We start from the raw sequence: 26718 nt of genomic DNA, 5'->3' as shown, positions 1-26718 counted from the left end.
AAAATTTCAGTTGAATAGATACTGTGGTCGTGGTTGCATCGATCTCGGATAAGAAAAAAAAATAAATTTTATAAATAAAATATATAAATTTTATATAAAATAACTAAATAAAACAAATTGTATTTAATTTAAAAATCCCAAAAAGAACAATGTCTATGTAATAATAAATAAATAAATATTATTTGTAAAACAAAAAGTATATAACAGCAATAAAATCTTAGATAAAAATAACAACATTTCATTATTATAAATAAATTCAACAAAACCATATGTTAACAAAATTACAAAACAAAAACCATTCCTGGCGGTTTTAAATAATTTACAATTTAACGCTAAAAAAACTGTTGCAAAAACTTACAAATAAAATACGTTAAAAATTTTACAGAACACAAATAATAAAAGAAAGAAAAAAAAAAAACATTTTCATGTGCCTGGTTTTGGCAAATTGTTGTTGACGTTAAATAAAACAAACTACCGCCAACACTTTAACGAAAATTTTATTATTTATTTTCCTGTGCATTTTTTTGTGTTTAATGTTTTTCTTCTATTCGGGTTCAAATTTGTGTTTTTTATACATTTTGCAGTGACAGTGACATTCAAACTTAAAAGAACAAACCGTTAGTTTATTTTTTTTTTTTGAAATTTGTTTTTGTTTATTAACATTTATAAAAAGTCGAAAAATATCGGTTTTTGTTGTAACATTTTTTAAAGTGTTTTTCTTTACGCTAAATTGCATTAAATTGTAATATTGTAAATAATTTATTTTTGTTAGTGTAAATAATACTTAAGGTGAGTAATGTGTAAAAGAATATTTATTTGTTTTTAATTTAAAAATTAATTTGTAGTTTTATTTGAAAATTGTTAAATTTTATTTTAATTTCCTTTTGTTTTCAGAATTTGTGAAAATTTTCTCAAAAGAACGAAATTACTGATTTAACAAAATTTTATTTTTTTTTTTACTTTAATTTGTATGATTTACCATTTATAACCAAATTTAATAGCTCTTTTTAAATGTCCTAATGTCAGTTCATATTGTTCAAATATTTCATTCAAAATGTATTTTCTGTAACTATTAACTATATTTTAAAACGATTTCAATTCATTAAAGTAAGTGGGAATCTGAATTCTAAATTAATCAGTCAAATGCTGATAAATCGATAAATTATCTTTTCTAAATAATCATTATTTAATATAATCAATATATCTCGAATTGAGATGATCGAAGGACCTGAAATAAGTCAATGGTTTGGCTTTGGCTGGATCTTAAAGGTTAGGAAACGGTTCTATTCCTAAGATTTTATATATATGTTACTTTTAGATAGCGAGTTCTAAAAATGGTTTTAGGGATTGAATGTTCGCTGATGTGAATAAAATGGTTCGGTAGAGAACTTTGATCAGAAACCTGTAAAAGTATACATAAATTCATATACATACATTGAGGGTCCTTATTAGATCCCCAGACGTTCGAGCAATATCAAAATAAGATAGAGCCCAAACTGGAAATGACATAAGTTTTCTAAAATTCTCTATTAATAAGATTTGTTGGGTACAGAAAATGGGTCAGTCAACCAATACAATACAATACAAAACCAACTTGTGAAAAATGGCAAACACTGGGTCATAAAATGATCTTTACGTTAATAACTGTCTTAAAAATACGAGTATTGCGATGAAAGTCTTCATAAACAAGTTTTTTAATCTCTCTGTTATATGTCATAGGAATCCTTCCATTGTTGACCCTTAACCCCACTTAGATAAAATCGGTTTATCACCAATATATCGTGTAAAAATTGTAGTAATTAGACAAAATGGAAATAGTCTAAGAAATTAATCACTCTCTCGAATTCTGTATACGAGAGAGAAATATACTTTTAAACATTGTACACGCCTGTTACCAAATTGACATCAAAGTGTTTATAATTTGTCAATAACATGCGTTGTCAAAATATATACGGATAGTTGTCAAACCAACAACAAAAATATAAAATATGCACGACGTTATCAAATCAACAAAAAAAAATAGTAATGTGTTACCAAAGTGACAACGATATGTTGTCAAACAGAACGTTGCGTCGAAATGGCAACGATTCGTTGTCGAAATCACAACGGTGCATTGCCGAAACGACACAATGAGTAATCGAAGAGTTGTTGAAAAGCATTGTTGACAAAATAATAACAGAGTGTTATCTAAATTTTATACACATCCGTTGTCTAAATGTCATCAAACGTTGTAAGCAAACTTTTGACAACGGATTGTATCAATTTCGTTACTTTCCTGTGTAGAATGTTGACCACTATAAAGTCCTTTCACCCAAAATAAGTTTATCAAAAATATAATAAATGTGTTAATCGTGGCCAATCCATGTAGACCTTAAAATTTTGGTCCTTATAATATTGTTAAACCTTTTTTTAATAGAATATTTTTCAAATATAAATATTTATAGCACTATTATTTAAACCCCAGCTGTATAGAAGACATTTTTACATAATTTATTAGCCCAAAAAAGTTCTATAAAACTTAACACAAGCATGTCCCATTTTTACTCAATGAATATGCCATGGAATTAAGTATTTAAGGTGTTGACCCTCAAAAAAGAACAATTAAAATAAAAACTGTGGAAAGGAATTAAATACATGACTTTAAATACAAAAAACAGAAACTAACAATTTGTAATTAGTATTAGCATTAGCTGTTGCTAAGTATGTAAATGAAAATTTCAAATCATTCTACGTAATTAAAATAAATTTTTCTTTTAACATACTAGATACTCTCAGATGATTTCAAAATATATATTTTTTTCTGTCTAGAAGACACCACAACAACAACAACAAAAGCAAATGAAAATAGTCTCAACTAAAAGGAAAAACTATGATTTTTTCTTTTGCCGAAATGAAATGTCGTTCTACTCACATGTATGAGAAACTATTAATAGATTTATTTTATTTTTATAAACGACACTGTTTCATGTTGTTTGTGATGAAATTGTTTTCCTACGCGCTAAAAGCAATTTGAACCAACGAAAAAAATCATATTCATGAAAATGTTATAAATTAAATTTAAAACATATTTAATATACACACAAAAAGTTATATGTATGAATAATATGTATTAGACCTGCTCTAAATTAAATTTAACAGGAATTAATGCTAAAATTTAGAATTTTCGTTTAACAGGAACCTATGTCGTTCAATTTTTTTTAATCCTAAATTCTAGGCAAATGTATTTTTAAAGGTCTGGTCTAATATATTTACATAAAAATAAAAACATTTAGTTCCAACCATTAAAAGACATTTATAACAAAATGACATGCAAAAAGTTTTTATAACTAAATATGTATGTAAATATCGACTAAACATAAATATTTACTATATTTTAATTAAATTTCCATATGAAAATATTTTCTAGGAAAATTTATTCAAATAAATTTTGCCTAAGTTGTTTACAAATTGTACGTTTATTTTGTAAAAAGTTTTGTAAATTGAAACAAACAAACCTGTTGCCTTCAAACATGTTTTAAATAAATAGTTACAACGACTCCATCATTCATTACCTGTTGTATAAATATTTATATAGAATGAAAAAAAAACATGAATATTCTCAAAATGACATTGATGAATTTGTATTACAATTGTCATGATTTGCTTAAATTATCTGTTATAAACAAATAAAATAATTGTTTAAATTTTTTTATTGTTGTAAATATTTACATACATTTGCAAATTATTTGTTTTCAATTTCCAGTAGATTAAAAACCCATAAATCGGTTGAATGAAAACAGAAATATGACATGATTTTGGCAATAATGAAAATTTTATTTAGTCATTGTTTTAATAACAATAAAAAAGTTTTTGTATATTAATTAAATAAGTGTTAATATATTAACTACAGTAATTACTATTAACAATACTTTTCTGTTTTGTTTTTATAATTGTATTAAGTATAAAGTAATTATTTATTTATGGGTTTGTTTTGAGGGTTTTTGGAAATTTTAGTGAGTTTAAATAGGGGTCTTCAGTATTACAAGCAAATATTCTTGCTGTTTAGCAAAATGTTTAAGCAAAAGGCCTCGTTTTTATAAGGCCCTAATACTGATCAGATAAAATGTTACTCCGATCAATAACATACCAGTGAACAGTTTCGGGTATTTCAAATGTTTTACATACATACAGGATTTCCATTTCCAGTTGTTCTGCTCAAATTAAATTCTATACTCTACACCACTTTAATGGGATCGGTTTAGAATCATTTTCTGAGTTGATTAAGCTGTGTCCGTCCGTCTGGCTGGCTGATTTGAGCTCATAATTATGTTAAATATACCTGTATCTCGAAAAAAGTAGCACAAATAAGTTTTATACAAGCCTTGATGACCTTGCCAAATTTCATAAAGATCGGGCCTCATTTGACCCTAGCTCCCATACAAAGTTCCCTTTAGAAAAGAGTTGAATGTCCAAAATTCACATATAAACACTAATATCGTGATGAAATCCAGCACAAATAAGTGTTATGTAAATATATTCACAAAATTTTATCAGGATCGGTCCATATTTTCCCCATACGTCCATATAAACCCACTTTCAGAAAAATTGTTTTTCGTCCATAAATTATTTAAATGTTTTGGAAACAAGGTTATATTGACGATAAATACTTTATTATGAAAAATAAATAACATTTAATATTCATAACTGGTGTAGGGGGTATCATATGGTTGGCCACGCCCGATTATACTTTATTACTTGTTATTTATAAGATTTTGAGCGAATTAATGAAAAATTACCGTGAAATTCAGAATGAACTGAATAAATTTTAAACCTAATTCTCGAACAAAGTGTACAATGTTTTAGGGGCTTATTTTAAAAGTTTCGGAATTATCCAAATATCATATGGTTTTACACTCATTCGTGGTTGAGGAAAATTTATCGTTATTTCCCTTTTTTAGATGATTTCATTCGATATAGAGCAATAAATTTAAAACATTTTTGCTTGACTTCGATATCGTATTGGGTTTTTTATACGAAAGTCTTTTCTTTCATTTATGTAGGTAAGCAGTAATTCGGCTCCAGGCCTTTAATGGGGTCTTGTCTCAATTATGAAACGATCTCTACAGAATTTGAAATTTCTTAAAATAAAAAAATTTTGTCGTATTTTGTCAAAGCGATTTTGCCAATAGAGAATATTTGTGAAAATGTTCAGCACTTTAGCTCCTCTCGTGTAGACCCTATCATGATTTCAATCGTCTAGGACATGGCTAGATCGTCTTAGAGTTTAATAAGGAACCGCATATACGTATGTACATATGCCCCTAAAGGTAGAATTATAACCTTGTTGGTTATAATTCTACCCAATAGGTGAGGATTAAAAAGGCAAATTTTTGTAGTACCTAACCTATAATTTTGGAAATAATTGTAGCATATAACGGACTAGACTTGGAGTGACAAAATGTTACATATGTTTAAAAAAGAATGATCTGGCGGATCATTTGATAATTTTCAATACCAAGTATTCATTTATCACTCCTATAGAGCATCCAGAACAGTGACCGATCGATCCTTCTTAAGAGACTATATTTCAAACGAAAAATAGGGAAAATCATTTATTTCATCAAACTGACTGCTAATTACCTTTTGCTATTGAAATATTTAATTAAATTAAACAAAAAAATTAAAATAAAATATTATTTTAAAGCATGATTATTTTTTCTTTCTTACAGTGTATATTAAAAAGTTATGTCTAATACGGAAAAATCAGGTGTTAGCAGATTAAGAAGTAAGTATTAAATACTATTAAAAATTTTAATTAAGATTTAGGAAGTTAATATCAAAATATTTTGTAAAAATATTACAATTTTAGGATTCATTTTTATTAAAAGATATAAAAAATATGCACGAAGGGGTTCAAGTATAGAACAATAAACTTTAAAAGTTAAGATTTCATATAATTAAGGTCATATAAATGTGCATACATATAAATAATTTACTGATATGAAAACTATGTACATATGTTCATAATATGTATGAATGTATATTTATCTCATGTATACATACATGTGTATACATATTGTTCAAAAAGACGAGCCTCTTTTTTCTTGTGCTAAATGTTTTTTTTTTTATAAACTACAATGTTTATTTAATTGTATACATATTTACAATTTTGTAGTAAATATGTATTAGTAGCAATTCTAATAAAATCACAAACAAATAAACATTTTGTAAATTGTAATTCAATTGCAAATATGCATGCCATTGTTTACTGATATCAAAACTGTTATTTAACGGTACCCTGATACTACTGCTGTTATAACTCAGTCAGTCAGAAGTTATTGTTAAATAAATGACACAATAGCACGACAATAATGTCTGGTATTTTTTGGTCTGTCTGTCGTCTGTTGAGTGAATGAAATGAAGATCATTCACTTAAAAGTTGACTTCTTATTAAGTTCAATTGAAATTTGGTTTGAAAAGTGAAATTTAATAAAAAACAATTGTTAAGAAAACATATAGAAATGTTGTGGTTTTGATTGTTATTAATTAATTTATAAAAAGAGTAAATAAAACATAACCTAAAAATGGAGAGAGAGATACAGTAAACTGCTAAAAGGAAAAATCGAGAAAATTCGTTCGCGATTTGATTTTTAGCAAGAAGATTATTTAAAGTATTGAAATTTTCTAAAAGCTTTTTAACAATACAGATCCTAGTTTAGAAGATTTTTCTAATAAATTGAGATTAACCTTTATATACACTAGCCTAAAACTGTGACACTTATACCCCTGTGGGACTGTAGGACTATATAAACTATTTATTTAAGAAACTTATATAGTTTTATATATAAATAGTGGTATTTTATTACAAAACTTTTAAATACTATGACTGTTATTGTTAGTAATTGGTCTTAGGGAAAGTGCGCGGCAATGTGATTGTGTGCTTAATCTATTTCCAAAATGGCGTATAATTCTAAGACTAGCCCAACATTATTTATATTCGAATTGTTTACTTAGATTCAAATTACATTTTCACAAACTTTCCCATGGTCCTTCCCTAAAAATTTTAGCATAAATTAAAATAGTAAATATTAACAAATATTTAGCAATAATTTATTATCGATTGTGTTAAAATAGCTATAATCCCTAATTGTTCTTTCGTACTTCTAACATTTGTTTATTTCCATTCTATTCTTATCCTTATCTATTACAACATTATGTCATATTTGTTTATATTGTTTATTCTATTTAAAAAAATATTTTGCATATAACCTTCATATCCACACCTATTGCGTGTTGATTAGTCATGAAGTAAGTCAGTGGTTCCCAATAAAAGGTACACTTCAACAATGTTTATAAAGGAAAGAAACGGAACATGTTATGAAAAGTTTGGGAAACGAGGTGGTGCACAGTGGTATAGGAAAAAAAAAAGAGGGAAATAATTCGGTAACTTCTAAACGGTTAATCCGATTTTAATGAAATTTGGTATGCACAAAGAGGAGGTGTTGTCGAGTTTAGGTTTTGAATTTGGACCTTATAGGCCAACCAGGGGCCCGGCGGGGGGTCCTCAAATTAGGACACCTCGGCTATGTTAAATTTTTAAAACGATCCTATTTCTTCATTTGAGTTCCGATTTAAAAAAAATTTCGTATATAGAATCTCCTCATCGAGCACTATAAAAAATGTCGTCGTAGCAGTAAATTATCTCTTATAGTTTAGGAGATATTCGCATTTGAATATTAAAATTTTAAAATTTTTACCGTCCTTACTTTAGTTTTTTTGATAATAGCAGGTCCAAATATTTCCGATTTTCGCCATTTTTTTTTATTTGAGTCCAAAGTTATAGGCATTTAAATTTAAAAAATTAAAAAAAGGCGATTTTTTGTCATTTTTTTGGGAAAAAAGTATCTTTTTCTTTTTAAGTTATCTAAAAAGTTTCTAAGAAGATGTATATAGAATTTATACTTTTTGGAAAGCTGACTTTACATAAAATACGATAAATGAAACAAAACCTAAAAATTTTTGATACCGAGGGGACCAGGTCCATCCAAAAAAACCCTATTTTTTATGGAAAATTAAATTTTGAGCAAAAATTCTCAAATCGCATAGTCGATATCAAATTATAGTGACCTGTTTTATATGACCCAATAAGTTCTTAATCATTTTGTAACGGGTTTCGATAACCCCGCCCCTGGTATGGATATAATAGGCAAAAAACCAAAAAATCCCATTTTTGGGATTTTTTAAAACTTTTTTGGGAATTCCGGGATTTCTAATAAGAAAATTCGAAATTTTTATTTAATTTTGGATTTTGAGTAAAAAAATCTACCTAACTGTAAAATTTCATCAAAAAATATTCATAAATAAAATTTTTATTGCAATTTGAAAATTTTGTATCTTCGCAAAAACTGAATAAAAAACATTTTTTAATTTTTTTTAAAAAAAGTATTCCGCGAATTTTTTAATTTTCAAAAATTATATACAGTTTTGAAAAATAGACAAAATTACCTTTCCATTGATATATAACATGCCTACCTAATGTTTTTTAAGTGACAAATTAATTAGGGAAAACTCAACATCTTTTAGAAAATTTACCTAGCACTATTATTTTCATCCATATATGTAACAAATTTAAGAGTTAACCTTATGGATGAAAATAATAGTGCTAGGCAAATTTTCTAAAAGATGTTGAGTTTTCCCTAATTAATTTGTCACTTAAAAAACATTAGGTAGGCATGTTATATATCAATGGAAAGGTAATTTTGTCTATTTTTCAAAACTGTATATAATTTTTGAAAATTAAAAAATTCGCGGAATACTTTTTTTAAAAAAAATTAAAAAATGTTTTTTATTCAGTTTTTGCGAAGATACAAAATTTTCAAATTGCAATAAAAATTTTATTTATGAATATTTTTTGATGAAATTTTACAGTTAGGTAGATTTTTTTACTCAAAATCCAAAATTAAATAAAAATTTCGAATTTTCTTATTAGAAATCCCGGAATTCCCAAAAAAGTTTTAAAAAATCCCAAAAATGGGATTTTTTGGTTTTTTGCCTATTATATCCATACCAGGGGCGGGGTTATCGAAACCCGTTACAAAATGATTAAGAACTTATTGGGTCATATAAAACAGGTCACTATAATTTGATATCGACTATGCGATTTGAGAATTTTTGCTCAAAATTTAATTTTCCATAAAAAATAGGGTTTTTTTGGATGGACCTGGTCCCCTCGTTATCAAAAATTTTTAGGTTTTGTTTCATTTATCGTATTTTATGTAAAGTCAGCTTTCCAAAAAGTATAAATTCTATATACATCTTCTTAGAAACTTTTTAGATAACTTAAAAAGAAAAAGATACTTTTTTCCCAAAAAAATGACAAAAAATCGCCTTTTTTTAATTTTTTAATTTTAAATGCCTATAACTTTGGACTCAGTCATGATTTTTACATAATTCTTTCACTGCTTGGTATATAAACTTGTTGTTAAGCAAATAAAAAAAAATGGCGAAAATCGGAAATATTTGGACCTGCTATTATCAAAAAAACTAAAGTAAGGACGGTAAAAATTTTAAAATTTTAATATTCAAATGCGAATATCTCCTAAACTATAAGAGATAATTTACTGCTACGACGACATTTTTTATAGTGCTCGATGAGGAGATTCTATATACGAAATTTTTTTTAAATCGGAACTCAAATGAAGAAATAGGATCGTTTTAAAAATTTAACATAGCCGAGGTGTCCTAATTTGAGGACCCCCCGCCGGGCCCCTGGTTGGCCTATAAGGTCCAAATTCAAAACCTAAACTCGACAACACCTCCTCTTTGTGCACACCAAATTTCATTAAAATCGGATTAACCGTTTAGAAGTTACCGAATTATTTCCCTCTTTTTTTTTTCCTATACCACTGTGTGGTGTTTTGTTTAAAAATAAACTGAAGAGTTTGCAAATGTAGCGAATTATTTAGACCAGGTCTAATGTAAATAAAGTATATTAAGAATATTTTAGTTATAAAATTTTCACCTTGTTCGAAAATGTATGCATTCTTTTAATAATCCTTATAAGAATCTTTACTATCCTATATACTGGTACATACTTATTTTGTTAGAAAAAATTTTAATTTAATTACGATTTAAATAACTTTGATTTGAAACTGGTAATTATTTTGCAATGACGTTGTATGGTTTAATATTTTATACATGTGATATGCACTTGACAACCAACGTGCCGTAATTAATATTACTTATAATATTATTAAAAAAAAGAGATTAATTCAAATAAGCAAAAAATACTGAAATCGCAATAATTGTTGTAAACAAAATTCTAGGGATTTATAATAAAAAAACAAAACGTTTGCCCGTAAGATACAAATCAGTTTATATATACCCTACTTCTTGACTCTTCAACTTTTTGCAATTTATGAAAAGTGGACTTTTCGACTTTCGGTTTTTTAGCATTTCATGAAAAGTTAATTTTTCGAATTTTTAAATTTCCTACTTTTCGAACTGTTTTCAATATCTACTTTTCGACTTTTTACTTTGAAAACAAAATAGTCGACATTTTTCGAAAATAGTTAAGGTTTAGAACTCTAACCTACGCCACCGTAATGGAGAGAACATAATATGTATGTACTGATCTCAAAAATATTGCTCCAAAATTACCTAGGTCATTCTAAACGTATTAGAAACATTTTCAAAATCAAGAGCTTTCAAAAACTAATCGTATATAATAACTATTACAATAACATTAAGCAAATCTATAAGGATCGACCCATTAATGGATCTAGCTTCCAGAGAGAAATAATACTCCTCCCGAAATTCAATTTAAGGCTACAACATCTCTTATTAATATAGAAATTTTTAATTCAACTTAAATCTAGAAAATAATTTTCTGAATTTTTGAACCATTTCCTGAAATAACTTAAAAATGAATCATAGCAGCTGTAGGGTCTCACATATTCGGGACTGGTTTTATTTTACGAAGTTAGGAACTGGTTTTATTTTACGAAGTTAGGTTTTTTATATAACTAACGTTTCCCAAATCCTTGAAAAAATAAACTCGTGTTTTTTATTTAAAAAATTATTTCAATGCAAAAAAACGTTTATTAAAATTTTTTGTTTTTTTTTGTTTTTTTGTTTAATTTATTAAAATAGCCACGATTCTTGATTGTGGGTGTGAATATCTCGTCAGTAAACAATTCAGTTTAATTGAGTCAATTTGTATCGGAAGCAAAAATTCTACTCTGTTCATTTATTTGTTACAAAATATTATGAGCAAATATTTATCTCTATAATTTACGTTTCTTTAGATTACTTACTATCAATGTAAATACATTTTTATTAGAAATATTTTTAATTAAAGATTTTTTTTCATAAAAACAAAGAATTTACGTTTTCTGTTATAAAATATTGTACAATTTGAATAAACATTTTTTATTAATATTTTTTTAATTAAAGACTTTTTAATTAAGAGAATGGGAAATGTTTATTAAACAAATTTATACAAATTAAAAATATTCAAAACGCTTTTCAATAAAAATACTTCAAAAGAAATGTATAAACGATTTGGTATTTTACAGCTGATTTATAATTTATAACCAAATCAGCTGATTTGTTTTAATTAAGGGTGGTGTGTTATGTTGGACTCAATTCATTAGAACCAGTTTATAATCTAACTAAACAAGTTTTTTTTTGGTCTCCAACTTCATTATGATGTTATTATTTCCACAATGAAGTTAGTTTTTCATATAAATTTAACATGATTTTTTTTTAAATGAATAATTCATCTTAATAATGTCAAAAACAACCGCTTGGAAAACAAAATATCATTTTAACATGATATTTTTTTGTAAAGTCATTTTAAGTGTTGTTTTAACTGGAAACAACTTGTTTAAACTGCAGTTTATTTTGTTTAAATAAACAACATTTAAAAAAAAAACCCATAACGAAAAACAACAATAAAATTACTAACATAAATAAACAAACTAAATAATAGACAGCCAGACAGACATACACACATGAACTGGGGGGCTCGTCTTTTTTAAACAATTTGAATTGGAGATCGATCGAGAAGACTCGCGCTCTTGCTCATATATCAGTGAGTACAACACATTTAATTAATTTATGCCATACATTTGCTTGATTAATAATAAAACATTTTTGTAAAAAAAATAACTAACAAAATTTTTTTGTCTTAATAATAATTTATGGTTGTTTTTTTATTAATCAAGATAAAAAAATTAGTATGTATTTTGTTTGGCAATTGATCTAAAGTATCTGTTTAATTCTTTATATAAAATTGACTCTGACCTTATTGTTATCAGTAATGGAAACTTATAGATTTCTTTTTTTATATGCAAAAACATATTATGGGTCAAAGCCATATTATGATGACTGTAGTCATTTTTAAAATAATAAAAATTTAAAAATAAATAATAAATAGCGCGGCAATTAAACCTGAGCAGATGATGATAATAATAGAAATCGTATGACTCCCTCGATCTTTTTATGAATGCTAGACGTGTGTTGCAATAAATACCCCCTATTAACTAAGTAAACAGAAAATATTTTATATTAATGACTTTAATATATATTGTTAATTCTTATGTGTGTTCGTTTTAAGAAAAGAAAAGTCAACTAGTTACTTTGCCCTCCACAGGTAATATACAAATGTAGTAAAGCGCCAATTTCCATTATTATGTTCTTAAGTAATCTAGACTAAACTTCTAAACTTCTTTAAAGCATCACTAACACTTCAAACTAGTAGTAGTATTACCACCATGTATACATACACAAATTTATGTACTCCAAATTTAAATCAAATTTCTATTGCAATATATTGATAGGGTCTGAATGATAGGGTCTGAACGAACAAAGAACTATTCGGTTATGCTAAATCTTGCGCAACCAGCAAACATGCATCGAAAATTTAAAGAGAATTTCGGATGGTATATACATATGTATATGGACCTATTACTTTATGGGTCAATTTTTTCGGCATGTGTTGCCACGATTTACTCTTAAGTTAAACTCCTTCTGAATTGTGTACATGATATTAATATTAATAACTGAGTGATTTTCAGAAGAAGTCCTTTTATGCGGGATTTGGTCTATCTATCGAACTATACAGAATTTAAAACAGTACTTAATTTTTTTTAGAGGGATTCTTTTTTGAGGGATTTTGGTCAATAATAGGCCGAACTATGTTAATATTAATATGAATAACTGAAAAAGTTATGTTTTTTTTTAAGTAATGGAGGGACTTGAATGGGGGCTATGTGAAATCATGGGTCGTTCAATTCAATACCAAGCAAACTCCATCAATTGAAAATATTTGTGGAGTCCTCTAGCTTTTCCTGTTAGGGCCCTAACGTGCATTCAACTAACAGACATGGAAAACAGATGGACGATATATCGGATTGGACCAATATTTTACTTTCAAAATAGTTTTTTTGGTCGAAAACCTAAAATCGCTTATAACATCTTTAAAACACGTTTAAATTGTAAAATAAGCTTATTTTGCGATCACCCATATTTACCTTAAAAAATCTATTTTTTGGTCGAAATCTTCAATCGCTTATAACTTCGTTAAACATGTTTAAATTGAAAAAATAAGCTTATTTAGTGATCATCCATAATTTCCTTCAAAAATCGATTTATTGGTCGAAAACCTAAAATCGCTTAAAAAAAATAAGTTTATTTAGTGATCACCCATATTTTCCTTGAAAAATCGCTTTTTGGTCGGAAACCTAAAATCACTTATAACTTCGTTGAAACATGTTTAAATTGATTTTGTGTCAGTGATCACCCAGATTCGGATCTCGCAGATATCTGGGGTCTTTTAAAAACTGATTTTAACAGACACACAGACGGACGGACAGACAAACAGACGGTCATGGCTAAATCGACTCCTCATACATATATTTTTAACGTGTCATAATCGTTACGATAATAAACTTTTTAATTGAATGAACATTGCACTTCATTGATAGAAGGAGGATAAGAGGAGGAGTAAAATTGCTTTAATTTCTCTTATATAAAACGGCTTTATATAATTAAGCAAATTTTGTTTTAAAATTATATATTGTCATCTAATTTAACAAATTATTTAAAACATTTCCTTATTCAAAAAATCCGCATAAATACCACTACTAATTTGTCAAGCAATTATTTTCAAAATTTTGTTCACTATCTAATCAAAAATACTTATCAATCTGGGAAGTATAAAACAAAATCGGTTAATTTTCCAATATATTTTCAAACTTTCAATTAATTGACTATATGGAAATAATTCTCTTTACATAGAGTGCAAAATTACTATGTAGTGGAAATAAAAAAAATTTAACTATAAATTATTTTCAATTTCCTGCTGCTGCTGCTACAGCAAACGCCAATTGTTTTGGGGCATTGTTTGGAATTTTGTTTTGAATTTTTGTCTCTATTTTAATTATAAACAAATAAATAATAAACAATGTCATCAGGTTTGATTTAGTAACGACAAGTATTACTAACTAACCACTATTATCAAGATATTTTCAATTCAATTAATGATTTCGTGGAAATTGTGTAAAGTGATCACTTGTTGCATTAAATACTTTATATATGTATGTACGTTGTTCGATTTATTATTTATTAAGAAATACTTCTTTTTTTAAAGCGTAATAGTGTAATTTTACAACGTCTTAAATATTTTTATAATTTTTTTTCCTCCATCTATTGTTCATTAAGTTGTAAAGTCAATTGATGTTAAGTGGGTGTAAATATTTGCATTCAAGGTATTTGTTTATGTTATTCAGGCATTTCTCAAGGTTGACTACTAATAATGCTAAACTGTCATCGTCCCTTAAATAATATTAATGAAGTACTTATGTAAGACATTATGTCATGACCCCCACCCAGTGACTTACTTATGTCGAACTTAAATTAATTTAAAATTTTTTACTTTCGTTACAATTTTACGAAATAATTAATTTCATACAAAATTTGTTTCAATTAATTAATTAAGCCTTTGTGTAATTTAAAATAAAAATTTATTGTTCAAATTAATAAAAGTCTTTCGAATTTAAAATAAACCCCTATAGAAAACCCCCACCAACATTTCCGTTTTAATTTTCCATAACCAGTTGAATTTGTAACTGAAAAAAAGTTTTAATTGTTATATACGGAACTAAACTTGTATTTATTAATTAATTAAAGTTAATTTTAATTATTTAAGAAACAAACCTTTTTCTCAATTACACAAAAATTAACCTTTGATTTTATAATTTTTTTCCGAATGGTGTTTTATGTTTTAATTATTCCATACAAAGCCAAACGTCGTCTTACTCATTCATTGATAATCTTAAAGTTGGTGGTTGTTGTTTTTTCATTTAATTTATTATTATTATTGTCTGCGTAATTGATTATAAAATATAAAAAAAACATCGTAGTAGTAAAAATGAAATAAAAATTCTGGGAAGGAATGGAACCCAATAAACATTTTATCATGATTTGTCGGTTATAAGAAATATTTTGACATTTGAAGAACAATGAATCTCCGGCTTGTTAAAATTTAGTAAAAGGAAACAACTAGAACTAGTTCCGTAATAGGTCCTTTGGGGTAGGTATAATGCTAGTACTTTTTTGAGGGCTTTTGAAAATAAATAAAAATTTGATTAAGAGAAATGATTCCCAAATAGTTATCCGCGGACCTTAAGATAGATCCATGATATTTAAAAAAATTTTCAAAGGGTCCTTGAAGCCAAATACGATGGGAATCCCTGATTCAGAGAATCAACATTCAAGACTATTTAAAATCAACTTAATGCTACTCCAGAAAAAATTAACTAAAACTCAGAAAATTTTTTGTAAAAAGTTCAGTCGTTTCAAATTTCTAATAAATTTTGTCAAAATATGTTCACTAGGTAAACACACCACTATGTCTGCATCCATATGTATGTTGGTGTATATTTCAGTGGACTTGTGCCCCAATTTTCTGTGTACTTCACATACATATACTATTATTTATATGTTTATATATAGAATGCATATGCCGTCATATAAAAATATATGTGGATGGAAGGATTGTTGAAGAAAATAAACCTCTAATAAAGTGCATTAAGTTTGATAATAATTACAAGTCACTTCACTTGATTCTTGTCTTTATTAAATCTGTCTTTTATTTTTGCCATTCCTTTCCGTTATTTGCTTATTTAAACGATAAACTTCAGTTTCAGCTTTTCTTTGATGTGATTTTGAAAAGTAAATAACAATATAATTTTTCCATCAAAGAGAGAAAGTAAAGAAGAAAATGTAATGGAAAAATTGTAATTTAATTCGTTTACCATCAAGAATTTAAAAAGGGGTTTCACTGATCGTTATATAAGAATATTGAAAAAATCTATTTCAAATTTCAAATACAATTACACCCATAATCATAAACATTTTATTTTATAAAAGGTTTATAAAACAAAAATTTCCATACAAAATTTGATTTATAAACTGTTTATAGTCTAGTCTATAGTCTAGTCTGTAGTCTAGTTTATAGTCTAGCTTATAGTCTAGTCTATAGTTTAGCTTATAGTCTAGTCTATAGTCTCTCTAGTCTATAGTGCAGTCTATAGTGTCTATAGTCTAGTCTATAGTCTAGTCTATAGTCTAGTCTATAGTCTAGTCTATAGTCTAGTCTATAGTCTAGTCTATAGTCTAGTCTATAGTCTAGTCTATAGTCTAGTTATAGTCTAGTCTATAGTCTAGTCTATAGTCTAGTCTATAGTCTAGTCTATAGTCTAGTCTATAGTCTAGTCTATAGTCTAGTCTATAGTCTAGTCTATAGTCTAGTCTATAGTCTAGTCTATAGTCTAGTCTATAGTCTAGTCTATAGTCTAGTCTATAGTCTAGTCTATAGTCTAGTCTATAGTCTAGTCTATAGTCTAGTCTATAGTCTAGTCTATAGTCTAGTCTATAGTCTAGTCTATAGTCTAGTCTATAGTCTAGTCTATAGTCTAGTCTATAGTCTAGTCTATAGTCTAGTCTATAGTCTAGTCTATAGTCTAGTCTATAGTCTAGTCTATAGTCTAGTCTATAGTCTAGTCTATAGTCTAGTCTATAGTCTAGTCTATAGTCTAGTCTATAGTCTAGTCTATAGTCTAGTCTATAGTCTAGTCTATAGTCTAGTCTATAGTCTAGTCTATAGTCTAGTCTATAGTCTAGTCTATAGTCTAGTCTATAGTCTAGTCTATAGTCTAGTCTATAGTCTAGTCTATAGTCTAGTCTATAGTCTAGTCTATAGTCTAGTCTATAGTCTAGTCTATAGTCTAGTCTATAGTCTAGTCTATAGTCTAGTCTATAGTCTAGTCTATAGTCTAGTTTAGTCTAGTCTATAGTCCAGTCTAGTAGTCGAAGTCTTGACATTAAAATTACTTGTAATGAATGTGCAACATTGCTTTGGAATCGGGAGAGAGGGAAGATTACAATGAATTTTTTGGCCTCTAAAGGGTTCATTGATAATTTACACCTATAATTTTCAAATTAACCCTTGTAAGTTAACAACTCTATTGAATTGCATTAAACGTGCGTTAATATAAATAAGCGACGAAAAGTCATTAGCATTTTAATCCACTACTTGATAATGAGTTTGCAAATTGCGATATTAATACACAAAAAAACTCTAAAAATCGATAAAAGCTCGTAGACTGAATGCAATTATTAAATATTCACAAAAATGTTCGATCTTGAAGAAACTGTTGCAAAACATGTTGTTTTCTCAGATCAACTCACATGTGTATTAATTCTTTTTTTGTTAACAATTTTAGGATTTTTTTGTTGACGCATTTTAAAAAACGATGTTTTGAGGTTAAACGTGAGTTTAAAAAAATTAAAAAAAATATATAATTAATGATAATAAATACCTTTAATAATATTAAAATGGAAACATGTGACCATTTAAAATAAGCTGAAAAAACAAACAAGTTGTTGAATGAATCATTTTAATGCAATAAATAAAAAACTTCAAATAAAAACTTTTGTCAAAGGGGTGTGATTTGCAAAAAAAAAATTAAAGAAAAAAAATTACCAGACACAAATCTTGTGACTTCAAACGTAATAAAAATTTGTTTTGTTTTTGTATAAAACTTATTTTTATTAACAATATGTTAATTTTATGGCATAAATTTTATAAAATTTCTTTATCTTGCTGGTATTAAAACAAATCAAACAACAACAAATTTAGCCATTTGAAATTAATTTCCGTTTTTACAAAATTATACTTATTTACATTTTTCTTATGAATAAAAATTTATAAAATTTATTACTTAAAAATGCATTTTATTTATTAAGTTCTTTGTTTATTTATTAATAGTATTTTATAGAAATTTTTGCAATTTAAATTTATATAGGAAATTGGTTTTTTGCTCTTTTTCTAGTGGTTGAAAACACTTGAAATTTTATTTTAATTATAACAATTTGCTTTTGTTGTTGTTGTTGTTTTACTAACTATAAAATGTAACACACCCTCGTGCTTTTTAGAAAACAGTTATTGAAAAGAATCAATTCATTACAATTACAAATAATAAACACATGATGTTTACATTTAAATTGTCAAAATAACCATGACCTTCATTTGTGTTTGCCATAGTTTTGATAGAGCAAACAAACTTTAATTATAATAATTATTTAACTGTTACATTAGTAAAGTTGTTATAATTTTAGATAAATATTTATTTTAGTTTTCGAATATTTCCGCAATATGTTGAGTTAAATAAAGATTTATTTAAAATATTAATGGAAAATTTATTAATCACATTTATGCCAATTAAATTTTTATTTCAAATTTTGTTAGAAATTTTATAACTTTTTTTTATTTCCACCTCTGATCTGTTGACAATGTTAAAATATTGCCTGTTCTTATGTATATTAACCTTGAAAAGAAAAATCATTTCGCATTTCTTTTAAAAGAAAGACATGAAAACATAAACAATACAAAATATGTTGTTGAGAAAGTTATAAAAGAAATTTTTAAAAAATTTCATAAATATTTTCTTTAGTGTTGTTTTTTTCGCACATTTTTCCTCTAAAGACAAAGAAAACTTTCCATGTTTTACGTCAGAAACTAAAGGGTGAATGAAACGTGTGCTAATATGGAAAATCTAATACGTATATAGTCGGGATTTTAACTATGCCCTACATTGAAAAAGAGAAAACCATAGGTTTCAATAGTACATTGCTATATACCACCTCTTGAACACTAACAACCGATAATTCTCACTCCGAAACTTCTTAAATCTCCCTTTAAAGAAGATCAACTGAGCGACTTCTTAATCAATCGGTCATTTATAACCCGAATAGCACATTGGGACCAAGAGAGTTCGAATTTTAAACTAAAAAACTTTGAACGAGACTTTAGTGGCTTAAAGAGTTGTTGTAACTTTTATGTTCAAAATTATTTCGAAAATTTTTAACAACCGATAATTCTCACTCCGAAACTTCTTAAATATCCCTATAAAGAAGATCAACTGAGCGACTTCTTTTTTTTCTTTCGAAAATTTTTACCACAAAATATTTTTTTTTGAAAATATTCTCAGTTTTGATTTGTACAGTATTTTCAAATTCGTTTCAAATATAATTATCTCGTTCTATGATTTGCGTATTTTTTTATTAGTTTCTTACCTAAAAGAAATTTTGTCATTTTGCCAATTTTTTAGCGTGAATTTTGGGCATTTTCTTGTCATGTACCATGTGAGTAGAAATTTATAATAAAATAGAAAATAAAAAATCTAATAATATTTTGATTTAGTAAAGAAATTTCTTAAAAATGTGGGTGTGCGTTTTGTTAGAGGTAAACGATCTTTTTTTTCAAATATTGGCGTTTTACTTTCATGTGTCAACCTTTGAGAAATGAAAGTAAATTAAAGGCTTAAGAGTTAAAAAGGTATTAAGGCGGCCCTTATATAGAGAAGTCGATTAGTGATTTCCCTGTCTTAGTTAAAATTAAATTAGTGAAGGCCCCCAAACATCTTTGGAATACAAATCTTATATGGAAAAATATGTAAAGTATTTTTTAAGTAAATAAGTTTACAAAAATTATCTCAATTTATTGATTAACAAATAACTAAATAAAATAAATTAAATTAATATTTGTAGAGCTAATAAAACTGTTCGTTAAACACAAAAGACCCTAATAATAATTTGACACAAATTACATTGTAAATTAATAAATTAACACATTTTATCAAAACTTGTAAATTAACCAAAAAAAAATTCCATAAATAACAACTTTAAGCTAATTTCAGTGAACATTATTATTAAATTAATTTATCCCCCAAAAAAAGATGACAACATCTTTTACCAGAACTCTTCAAAGTATAAACTAAACTTCCTTAACTCCTTAAAAGGTTGATGACTCTTTTTTCTTTAATAACTCCCCAAACATATATTTTAACAAAAAAAGAAAAAAATTATTGCCATAAAGTCACATTTATTAATTGCTTTGAATGGACTTTAAGAATTTCACTCTGTCTGGACGATAAAGAAATCTTTGAGTCTTTCTATTGTTGGGTTAAAAAAGCCATTAAATTGAAGTTCCTTTTTTTTAATGATTATATTTTGCTGATGGTTTATTATTATATTGTTGTGTTACTTAAAAAATGTCTTTATTTAAATTTATTTAAGAATGAATAAACAAATTTTGTTTGTATAAGTTGTAACAAAGAACGATATTTTCTTTTAATAATGTTAATTAATTAAGAATTGAATGCAATTTGATTGCAATTTAAGAAAGTATCAGCAATGACAGCATTATCTGTAGGAAAATGTGAAATATTGTTTTATGACCTTAAGATTGTGGCAATACTGGCTTTGGTCAGTGGTTATTGTGACAAAAAGTAAAAAAGTTCCAGTTAAACTTAGTTTAATTTAAGATTTAAGTTTAAACTTTCTTTATATTAGTTATAAATCGAGTACTTTTCAGTACTTTTTCAGATCGAAAAGTATTGAAAAATGCCTGGGACATATTAAGTACTTTTTGTATATTATAAGCCTTTCTAAATAGACCATATAAAGACTAGTCAATGTACTAGTATGGACTACAATGGACTTATGTCTGGACTAGTCACTAAACTGGTCCATAGACCAGATACTAGTTCATTGACTTGTGCATAGAATAATACCTAGACTATTCCTTGGACTAGTCAATAGATTAGTCCCTATAATAAAGTATAGATCCTAGTCCATCCACCATCGAATACACAAAATTATTCTAACTATTCCGAAGGTATTTATTTTAAACTTCTTTCTAAATTGTTCCTTAAAGATACGAATAGATTTTCTCCATCATATCTGGGATTCGAGATATTGTGCCCTGAAGTGGAAAAAGAGCCCTTTTTGAGACGTTATAACAGCGCCAAGGCAACTTTATTTATAAAATGCTGTATGAGATCTGAAAGTCCATGCTTAAAAATAAAGGGGTAATATCTGACGATATCTCGAATCTCAGATGTGATGGAATCTGTCTGATTCAGCTCAATCCCTTAGAAAAGAATAAGTTGGTCTTAGAGATTCGACTTTTTTATAATTTTGTCGGTAATTTTTACAATTTCAGAAATATGTTAATTTAGAATTAATATTTAAAGTTTTCTAATACCAAATTTCTTTCCTTACTTTCAGATTGCTTATCATGTCGCCAGATCTTAAACATTTTAACCATGTTCGGCTTTATGCTGAACTATGCCCTGCGTGTAAATCTCACTATTGCCATAGTCGAAATGGTTAGACCTGAAAATCTTACAAATTCCGATAGTACCGTTAGCACAGCAATAACATTATTAGAAAATACCACCTCATCTTCAGCATCGGCAGTAGCATTGACAGCAGCTAACAATTTAAGTACAATAGCAACAGATGATAAATATGATGAAAAATTTCCCTGGGATTCATATCAACAGAACTTTGTACTCGGTTGCTTTTTCTGGGGTTATATATTGACAGAGTTACCGGGTGGTCGTTTGGCTGAATTGATTGGTGGTCGTCGTGTATTTGGCCATTCCATGTTATGGGCTAGTTTATTGACTTTAATAACACCTCTGGCTGCCCATTTGAATTATGTGGTTTTGATAATAGTGCGTGTAGTTTTGGGTTTCATGTTGGGTGCTTCTTGGCCTGCCATTCATCCTTTGGCCGCTGTTTGGATTCCACCCATGGAAAGATCAAGATTTATGTCTAATATGATGGGTAAGTGGTTTTGAGAAAGTATGTGGGATTTTAAATTGATTTTAATGTTTGTTGTTGTTTTTTCTTTGTTCGATTGCAGCTTCCTCTCTGGGTGCAGCTATAACTATGCCTGTGTGTGGTTATCTTATTTCGGTTGCCGGCTGGGCTAGTGTTTTCTATTTGACTGGTAAGTGTGTGTGTGTGTGTAAACGTGTGATCTTTATAATGACATTTGTTTCGAAATGAGCTGTTTAATTAAATTTGTAATTGAATTTCAATTATAATTTGCTTAATTGTATAAACATAGATTTGAATGTTTTTGTGTTTAACATGTGTAATGAATACGGAAGGATTGCATCATTTTCAAATTGGGAACTGAATCGAATCTATGTTATATTAAGGGACTAATCTGATATAATATAGGTTTCTTACTTTTCTTTTATAAGAAATGTTTAAAGAAAGTTTACATTATATATGTCATCTAATTTCTTATCATTGAATTGATTTAATTAAATTCTAGAATATTTTATAATTGTAGATATGTTGTGGGTTTTAAAGTGAAAACAAAGTACATAAGGAATTTTTCAAATAAATTTAAACGCAATGATGTAATAATTTTGTAACAAAGAAATGTGCATAATACGAAGCTAATTAATTAAGAGAGGAGGGCATTAGTCATAGGTTATCTGTTAGAAGAATAATTTTATTATATCAATCTTACTTAGTCATCAAAGCTAAGGGGAAAGTTCAATCCTAGAAGAATCCCAAGTCTAATGCTTTATTAGAAAATCAAATTTCTTTTAAATTTTAAGAAAATTTCAAAACTCATTTCAATATTCTAGACAACACTATTAAAATTATTGATAAGGCTTAAGGTAACGATCAAGTTCATATAATTTTTCGATATTACTGAACATTTTTAAATGTTAATGTTTGTGTTAAAAGTTTTAAATAACTGTCTCTCAAATATATAACAAATCGGCAAAAAATTTCCAAGGAGAGATAAAAATGTTTAGAGTACTAATGAGAAAAAAAATGCATTCCAAAACCTCGTCTAAAACACGTACATAATGACAATTCTATTAATTATTCAGAAACCCATACATCTGAGTCATAAATTATACTACAAAGCACAAAAATTCAACTAATAAATTACAAAAATGATTTACAAGTAATAATAATAATAAAATAATAACAATGAAAATCCCAATAACAATATTTTACTAAATCGTTAATAAACAAAGAAAAAAAGTAAATAAATCTCTGTATTATCTTGTTTCTAGGTGCCATTGGTCTTTTATGGTCAATCTGTTGGTTCACATTTGTCTACGAAACCCCAGCTACCCATCCACGCATCTCGGCGGAGGAAAGACGTGAAATTGAAGAGGCTATTGGTACATCGACCTCTAAGAAACGTCCCAGCTATGTGCCATGGGTAGATCTATTGTGTTCACCCGCTGTCTGGGCTATTATCATAACTCATGGTTTATCAGTATTCGGTTTCTTTACCGTCATTAATCAATTGCCCACATTTATGAAACAAATTTTGCATTTTGATATTAAAAAGGTATGTGTGTGTGTGGTTTTTGAGTTAAAAGTGAGGGTGTGGAATAATTTCTGTTTCTGTTTATTTCAGAATGGTTTATTTTCGTCCCTGCCTTATCTGGGTAAATATGTTATGGCTTTGAGTTCATCAGTATTTGCTGATTATTTGCGCAAGAAGGGTACTTTGAGTACAACGGCAACAAGAAAAATATTCACAGCTTTTGGTAAGTTTTAAAGATAAATATTTGAAGAATTTTTGTAAACTAGGTAAAGACCTAAAGATCCATAATCTAAAAACTTTTTTGTTGAAATTCAGATTTATAGCAAGGACTGAAATATTTGTAAAGAACGGATTTTTTATGAAAATTTAGATTTTTATAGGATTTATAGTGAAAATTTGGATAGTATTTAGCGAAAACCCAATTTTTAGTCAAAATGAGTCTATAAATTGACTTTTCAGTTGATTTGATTAGCAATTAGGAAAAAACAAAATGAACCAAATTAAATTTAAAATGTTTTCTTTTTAATTTCTTAATTTACAGCTCTTACAACTCCCGGACTTTTGATGGTGGCCCAAGTATTTTTAGGCAGTGAAGCAGGCTGGTCTGTAGCAATATTCACTTTGGCGCTATTCGCTCACGGTGCTGTTACGCCCGGTTATTTGGGTAATGGTTTGGATATTGCACCCAATTTCAGTGGCACCATATTTGGTTTAGCTAATACTCTATCCTCATTCGGAGGTTTTCTATCCACCTGGATGGTGGGAGCTTTAACATATGAAGATGTAAGTTTTTTTTGCAAATAATTTTTGAGATTTGAAATTCTAATAAAAATATTTTCTTCTAGAAATCGTATCATCAATGGCAAATAGTATTTTGGATTTTGGCAGCTACTTACATTTCTGGTGCTTTAGTGTACCTCGTCTTAGGTACTGGTGATTTGCAGCCCTGGAATAATCCACCAGAACGTACAAAAGTTTCGGATGTACATGCAGAAGAAGGTGTACCTTTAAAGAATGAAAAGATTACAAATTAATTTTAAGTAAAAAGTCTAATTATTTTCTTGTTTTTTAATGTATTATACTAAACATTAGTTTTTTCGTTTCTTAATTTAAAAACTATTTTCACAACAAGGTGCTCTATCCTAAACAAAAAACCTATAATACTAAATTAGCAACAATTTTTAAAAAAATGTAAAAAATACTTAAAAAAATCTTCTTACTTAAAAAAAACCAAGTCTTTCACACACAAAAAACCCACCTTAGAAAATACTTAAAAAACATTATAAATATTAAAAGAAGAAAAATACTTGCCTTAAATATATAAAGGAAAAATACTTTTCTTATATTAAAGACATTATTTTTTAGTAAAACTTCACTACAAATTAATTTAAATTTAGTTTTAGACATTTTTTAAAAACAAAAAATGCAGAGGGAATCTCTCTTTTTTAAATGCAAAATATTAATTAAACGGTTTTTTGCATAAACATTTTCATTTATTAAAAACATTTTGTTTATTTCTTTTAATTATTATTACAAATTTATTATTATTGTTTAAATTATAAAAGAATAGTAAGTTTTGGTAACTTAAAAAAAAAGCAAAAACATTTCTTAAAGCAACAACAAAATTAATTTCAATATTTTCACACTACAAAGAAAAACAACAAAACTAAATAATTTAATTGAGAAGTTAACAACAATAGATTTTGTAAATATAACAAATATTTTAATTACATCAAGTTGCTCACACAAGTTTGAAATACAACAAATTTGTTTTGATGAGATGATTATCGCAAACAACAGATCCATAATCATAATTTAAATAACAAGCTTAATGCATGAACTTTAAATTGTTTCAAACTTTTATAAGAAAGTTAATAATTCGATCATTTTGTTAAAAAATGAACAAATTATAAAAAAATGTTTTTGTTTCTTTTTTGGTTAACCTTTTAATTTGAAATTTTTAAAATGTTTGTAGCCATTAAATAGCAATTACTTTCTTATTTAAGAAAGTATTTTGTTTAAAATTTAGAATTGCTATTTCTCATCTTTAGTTTATTAAACAAGTTTTACTAATACATATTAAAAAATAATATATAAATATAATTATTTTTATTTTATTTTAATGCAAATTTAGTTAGTTTTATAAATATTATCTGTATGTACGTCATAAAAGTTTGTGTATACGTTTATTTTAAAATTTATACTTTTTAATTAATATTATTTTATATATTTTAAAAAGTTATTTAATAGTAAACAATTTTATTAAATTTAGAGCTAATACAATGCTGTGTCAAAATAAATTTAAATAAACACCAAAAATAGAAGAGTTTGTTTTAGATATTCTGGGGGGTAATCTGTGTAAAAGATTACATTAAAAAGTAATATAAGCTAGAATATAGTCTAGTCTATAGCCTAGTCTATAGCCTAGTCTCTAGTCTAGTCTATAGCCTAGTCTCTAATCTAGTCTATTGTCTAGTCTATAGTCTAGTCTATAGTCTAGTCTATTGTCTAGTCTATAGTCTAGTCTATAGTCTAGTCTATAGTCTAGTCTATAGTCTAGTCTATAGTCTAGTCTATAGTCTAGTCTATAGTCTAGTCTATAGTCTAGTCTATAGTCTAGTCTATAGTCTAGTCTATAGTCTAGTCTATAGTCTAGTCTATAGTCTAGTCTATAGTCTAGTCTATAGTCTAGTCTATAGTCTAGTCTATAGTCTAGTCTATAGTCTAGTCTATAGTCTAGTCTATAGTCTAGTCTATAGTCTAGTCTATAGTCTAGTCTATAGTCTAGTCTATAGTCTAGTCTAGTCTATAGTCTAGTCTAGTAGTCTAGTCTAGTAGTCTATAGTCTAGTCTATAGTCTATAGTCTAGTCTAGTCTAGTCTAGTCTAGTCTATAGTCAAGCGTATAGTCTATAGTCTAGTCTATAGTCTAGCGTATAGTCTAGTCTATAGTCTAGCGTATAGTCTAGTCTATAGTCTAGTCTATAGTCTAGCGTATAGTCTAGTCTATAGTCT

The 26718-nt window shown here is 27.2% G+C and overlaps 1 protein-coding gene across 1 annotated transcript; it reads left to right on the top strand.

Moving 5' to 3' along the window:
- On the top strand, nt 1-24894 carry LOC119613578 (sialin-like). The gene is made up of 8 exons (XM_037969603.1): nt 1-789; nt 5709-5764; nt 21616-22179; nt 22259-22345; nt 23442-23725; nt 23795-23927; nt 24246-24487; nt 24550-24894. The coding sequence occupies exons 2-8, from the start codon at nt 5725-5727 to the stop codon at nt 24736-24738; spliced, it is 1539 nt and encodes a 512-aa protein (XP_037825531.1). The 5' UTR covers nt 1-789; nt 5709-5724; the 3' UTR covers nt 24739-24894.
- The last annotated feature ends 1824 nt before the right edge of the window (nt 24895-26718 follow it).

This window comes from Lucilia sericata, unplaced genomic scaffold, assembly GCF_015586225.1.
Source record: "Lucilia sericata isolate MDLA Ls3-8-SP2 unplaced genomic scaffold, ASM1558622v1 Contig002201F_arrow, whole genome shotgun sequence".
Taxonomy (NCBI): domain Eukaryota; kingdom Metazoa; phylum Arthropoda; class Insecta; order Diptera; family Calliphoridae; genus Lucilia; species Lucilia sericata.
The sequence above is the reverse complement of the archived record's forward strand: the minus strand, read 5'-3'. Positions and strand labels throughout refer to the sequence as shown.